Below are 6,000 nucleotides of genomic sequence, written 5' to 3'. Positions count from 1 at the left end.
CAATCAAACCGTCATCTCATACAAAAAAAAATGAGCCCCTACATAAGACAGTCGCCCAAAAATAAAAAAAAACCTATGGCTTTCAGAATATGGAGACACTAAAAATGTTTTTCAAAAATGCTTTATTATGTAAAACTGAAACAAACAACCAAAAAAGTTGTAATATTTGGTATTGTCACGTCCGTAACAACCTGCTTTATAAAAATACCACATTGTAAATAACAAAAAATAAAAACGGTGCCAAAACAGCTATTTTTTGTTACCTTGCCTCACAAAAAGTGTAATATAGAGCAACCAAAAATCATATGTACCCTAAAATAGTACCAACAAAACTGCCACCTTATCCTGTAGTTTCCAAAATGTGGTCTATTTTTGGATTTTCTACTCTAGTGGTGCATGGCAACTTAAAAATATCCCTATGAAATCTGCCTTCCAAAAACCATATGGTGTTCCTTCCCTTCTGCGCCCTGCCGTGTGCCCGTATAGCAGTTTACAACTACATATGGGGTGTTTCTGTAAACTACAGAATCAGGGCAATGCATTTTAAGTATTGTTTGGCTGCTAACCCTTACTTTGTTACTGGAAAAAAATTATTAAAATGGAAAATCTGCCAAAAAGGGAAATTCTGAAAGTTTATCTACATTTTCCATTAATTCTTGTAGAACACCTAAACAGAAGAGTTGAGCGAACACCTAGATGTTTAGGTTCGGGGAGTTCGAACTTGGACCCGAACCCCATTAAAGTCAATTGGGACCCGAACTTCACTTTATTATTTTCCGTTATAACATGGTTATAACGGAGAATAATAGTATTAGCTTTTTCAGATCTGAGTTTTCACAATCGTGAAAACTCAGATCCGACAGTATATTCTAACACAGAGGCGTTCCCATGGTGATGGGGACGCTTCAAGTTAGAATATACTAAGAACTGTGGACATAACGGCCCCCTGCTGCCTGGCAGCACCCGATCTCTTACAGGGGGCTGTGATCCGCACAATTAACCCATCGGTTACCATGGCAGCCAGGACGCTACTGCAGTCCTGGCTGCCATGGTTACTTAGCACATTTAGCAGCATTATACTTACGTGCGCTGTCTGTGGTCGGCCGGGCGCTCCTCCTACTGGTAAGTGACAGGTCTGTGCTATAAGCAATGCGCCGCACAGACCTGTCACTTACCAGTAGGAGGAGCGCCGGCCGGCCACAGACAGCGCACGTAAGTATAATGCTGCTAAGTAACCATGGCAGCCAGGACTACAGTAGCGTCCTGGCTGCCATGGTAACCGATCAGAGCCCCAGAGATTAAACTGGGACTCTGATCGGAACTGCTGCTCTGCTGCCACCAATGATAGGGGGGGTTGTTTACCAATGATTTTAATTAGGGGGGAGAGGGGAGGCAGCACTGGACACCAATGATTTTAATAGGGGGTGGGTGGCGGTGGGGGGGCGCACTAGCCACCAATGATTTTAATAGGGAGGGGGGGCGCACTGGCCACCAATGATTTTAATACTGAGGAGGGAGGGAGGGGGGCCGCACTGGCCACCAATGATTTTAATACTGAGGAGGGAGGGGGGTCTGGCCATCTGCTGCCTGGAAGCACCTTATCTCTTACAGGGGGCTGTGATCCGCACAATTAACCCCTCAGGTGTGGCACCTGAGGGGTTAATTGTGCGGATCACAGCCCCCTGTAAGAGATCAGGTGCTGCCAGGCAGCAGGGGGCCGTTATGTCCACAGTTCTCAGTATATTCTAACTTGAAGCGTCCCCATCACTATGGGAACGCCTCTGTGTTAGAATATCCTGTCGGATCTGAGTTTTCACGATCTAACTCAAATCCGATGGTATATTCTAACATAGAGGCGTTCCCATGGTGATGGGGACGCTTCAAGTTAAAACATACCATCGGATTGGAGAGGGCGCTCCTCCTACTGGTAAGTGACAGGTCTATGCTATAAGCAAAAATAAGCCACTGGCCAACGTTTCGGTCTAGTCTTAGACCTTGTTCACGGCCTTAGTCTGCATAGTAGGGAAGTATCTGGGATCCCAGATACTTCCCTATTATGCAGACTAAGGCCGTGAACAAGGTCTTAGACTAGACCGAAACGTTGGCCAGTGGCTTATTTTTGGATGGATACAAAAATGAAAAAAGATATATAATGAAATAATGAAATAAAATTAGCAACTTAAAAGCAGCTATAGAGTGCCGTGTTTTTTTGATATAAATTATATGCACCTTTACCACTGAGCACCGCCAACTATCTAAAGGAGTGCCGCTCAACCACCCTTTCTCAATATGCTATAAGCAATGCGCCGCACAGACCTTTCACTTACCAGTATAATGCTGTCAAAAGTGCAGTAGCGTCCTGGCTGCCATGGTAACCGATCGGAGCCCCAGCGATTAAACTGGGACTCCGATCGGAACTGTCGCTCCGCTGCCACCAATGATTTTAATTACGGGGGGGGGAGAGGAGGCCGCACTGGACACCAATGATTTTAATAGGGGGTGGGTGGGGGTGGGGGGACCGCACTAGCCACCAATGATTTTAATAGGGGGTGGGGGGCCGCTCTAGCCACCAATGATTTTAATAGGGAGGGGATGGGGGGGGCCGCACTGGCCAAAATGGATTAAAATGGAAAATCTGCCAAAAAGTGAAATTGTGAAATCTCATCTACATTATCTTTTAATTTTTGTGGAACACCTAAAAAAGTTTGTAAAATCCGTTTTGAATACCTTGAGGGGTGTAGTTTCTAAAATGGGGCCATTTATGGGTGGTTTCTATTATGTAAGCCTCACAAAGTGACTTCAGACTTGAACTGGTCCTTAAAAAGTGGGTTTTGGAAATTTGCTGAAACATTTCAAGATTTGCTTCTCAACTACTAAGCCTTCTAACGTCCCAAAAAAAGAAAATGTAATTTACAAAATGATCCAAACATGAAGTAGACATATGGGAAATTTAAAGTAATAACTATATTAGGAGGTATCACTATCTGTTTTAAAAGCAGAGAAATAGAAAATGTGAAAATTGCTAATTTTTCTAAATGTATAGTACTTTTTTTTTTTTTTTCGAAAGGTATTATGGCATAAAGTGACACATATCAGATTTGCTAAAAATGGCTTGGTCCTTAAGGTGAAAAATGACTGGGTCCTGAAGGGGTTAAATTGAGAATTTTGTATGGCCCGCGAACAATGTTACAAATATTCAAATGGCCCCTGGCAGCAAAAAGGTTCCCCACCTCTGCTCTAGACAATGGATACCATGTGTACCTCTGGTGCTATATGTGTGGGGCTATTTTCTTTGCAAGGGAGGAAGGGGCAATTGCAAACCTTGGACGATCTAGGGCGGCGCTTGATTGTCTCATGTGAACTGCTGCCAGCCAGAGAAAGGAAAGAAAATTCTATTTTTGGGTAACTCCTTTAAACATTTGGTTGTTAAACTGATGAGTCTACAATTTCTACCATAGCCTATAATGAAAGGTAATTATTCCCCTAGTCCTCTAGTAGAAGAGTATTATCTAGTTATCAAAGACAAAAACATCAAATAATTCATTTTAAAATGCCTTTGTTAAAGCAGCTATTTAATTCAACAACCCAGATATTCAAACAGAAATCTTGCATAAATCACACCCATAATTTAAAGCGATAAATTCAGTAATTTCACGTCGATTTTCTATGATCAGAAAGAGGCATTCCTGCAGAGTTGCAGGCTGGAGAGCAGCAATCCATGGTGAGGTTTACACCCCCCATATTCAGCACTTTACAGATCCAGTTTATATTTAACGCTGGAAAGGCTCGATACATCTTTATTTATGGGATTAAGCTTGAGGTTCACACTTAAGAGACGTGACAATTGGTTCAGAGTATCAACAGGAATATCTGTAGAAAATAGAAATAGAGAGCATTATGTCAGCAAACCATTTATTTATTTGCACTTTAAAATCAATGTCAGCCATGTACATTATATTTATGTCAAATTATCAGTTAAAGAGGCTGTCCACACATTATCAGTTATTACTATTACAAGCGGTCTGAAAACAGAGAAGCATTTTATGAGAGTCCGTCTGAGATAAATAAAAAATCTTGGACTAGCCCTAACTTGACTGAAAATTTTAAAAAAGTTAAACTCACCATTTCTCTAGCTCCATTTTCTGTGACTCTGCGATATCACAACAGCTAGGTCTTACTTTATGGCATTTTGTTACAGTTTAACTAGTTCAAACTTGGGACATTTTAGTCTTGCGTACCTAATAAAGTTTGGCAGTGCTTTCAGGACATGTTAATTTAGTCTATCGAGGTGTACTTTATACAGCAATGATTGTTGAGGGCAGTTTTTCTATTCTATTTTCTAACATCATTACTTGCCTCCAATCCTCAACCAGGTTGATCGAGGTAATTTGTGATCTTGGACAACCCTTAAAATGTCTAAAAAAATAAAACTATCATGTACTCATGCTTTTCTCCAGTGCCGTTCTCTGTGCTTGTCTCGTCCTGACACTTTTTGTTTATGAACAGAGCAGTAATGTGCTTGGATGTGGAACGTGACCACCGCAGAAAATCACTGCCCTCAGAGGTAGACTGCTGAGAATGGTGATTTTCTGTAGAACAAAAGGGAAAACAATCTGCTACTGGTTAGCTACAAAATATCAGTTTTATGTCCACGGATACCATCTATCTAAATATGCAACTACCGTATTTGCACCTCTAAATAATATCTCTTTGTTTTTTTCATTAACTTTGTCCCTTAAGAGTCTTCAATCACAAGAACTAATACTTTCCAGAGAGATGATCAGAATTTAAAGCATTACGACTTAATCACCAACAGCATGTCTCTCCCTGAGCACCTCTTCTAAATCGTTTTGAGGTTCTGCAAGATACTTAAACTTGTGGCCTCTTTAATAAAGCATGTGATTTTTCATAACCATAAATTCTATATCAAAAAGACTCTCTTCTATGTCAAATCTTAAAAAACTATTATATGAAGGCTTTCTTGTTAAAACATAATAGCCTATTATTTTACAGAAGTCTGGAATATGGACTATGTACTGCAGGGTGGAATAGTTGAAAAGAACCCAAGTTATGTATATTAACTTTCTCATCAGCACCTAATACAAAAAGCATGGAGGTTTACATGTCTAACACTGATCATGAAAAATGTAGAGATGATGGTTTGAAAATGTTTACAATCATCCACTTGAAATTAAAAAAGCATTTAGATGTAACTCTGCCCAAAGCATTTCACCATTTTATCAGTTTAGCTACATTTACCACCTAGGGTGCCCATTTGATAACCACATGCAGACTACTAATTCATTTTCTTTTAGCCTATTTTATTAGATTTTACATTAGATTTTTATTACTACAGCTATAATAATATCAAATGTCAATCTGGTGGGACCGCGCTGCTCCTCATTCACACAGAGCTTTTATCCTCGAATGCAGGTATTCACTTAATCCGGCTCAAGACAGACACCTCTAGATTGAATCGCAGTATACTTCCACGCAGGTGGAAAAGCTCAGCATGTCATCTCTGTATGGTTCAGAACCACCCACACCTCTATGCTGAGCCGTCGTGGGCTATCTGTAAGATGTCATAAACCGCACAATAGTGAAAGTACCACCAGCACAGTTAAAATCCTCCGTTTTATTATACTCACAGAAAGAAAGTAATTTTTAAGCATGTCACTACAACAATGGTCTTTCGCACAGCCTGACCCGGTTTTCGCATGTAGCTTCGTCAGGGGCGAGAATCTAACACACCTAGGGCAGGAGGTTATTTAACCCACTCCCCCCATGTTACACAGCTGATGATTACAAATTGCATTAACCATCCCATTGCAGGTAAAAAAAAAAAAATATATAATCTTTTTTTAAAAGTCACATTACTAATAAGATCACATTAAACTCTTATACCAAAATCCACATAAAATATTTATCACTTTTAAAACCTTCTCATACTACCTTCCCACATTGGGACTTATATTCCAGACACGTACTGATCTATTAATA

General features: G+C 40.3%; 1 protein-coding gene across 3 annotated transcripts in view; it reads right to left on the bottom strand.

Annotated features, from left to right (window-relative positions):
• Positions 1–3,539: 3,539 nt before the first annotated feature.
• Positions 3,540–6,000, bottom strand: part of LRRC20 (leucine rich repeat containing 20) — an 801,757-nt gene continuing 799,296 nt past the window's right edge. For all 3 annotated transcript variants that reach the window (XM_040434913.1, XM_040434914.1, XM_040434911.1), the window contains one exon: positions 3,540–3,870. In XM_040434913.1, coding sequence (XP_040290847.1) covers positions 3,752–3,870 — 119 coding nt within the window. In that variant the 3' untranslated portion in view covers positions 3,540–3,751. The remainder of the gene's footprint in view (positions 3,871–6,000) is intronic.

The sequence above is a fragment of the Bufo bufo genome, chromosome 6, assembly GCF_905171765.1.
Source record: "Bufo bufo chromosome 6, aBufBuf1.1, whole genome shotgun sequence".
Classification (NCBI taxonomy): Eukaryota; Metazoa; Chordata; class Amphibia; order Anura; family Bufonidae; genus Bufo; species Bufo bufo.
This window is presented reverse-complemented; position numbering and strand designations above follow the sequence as displayed.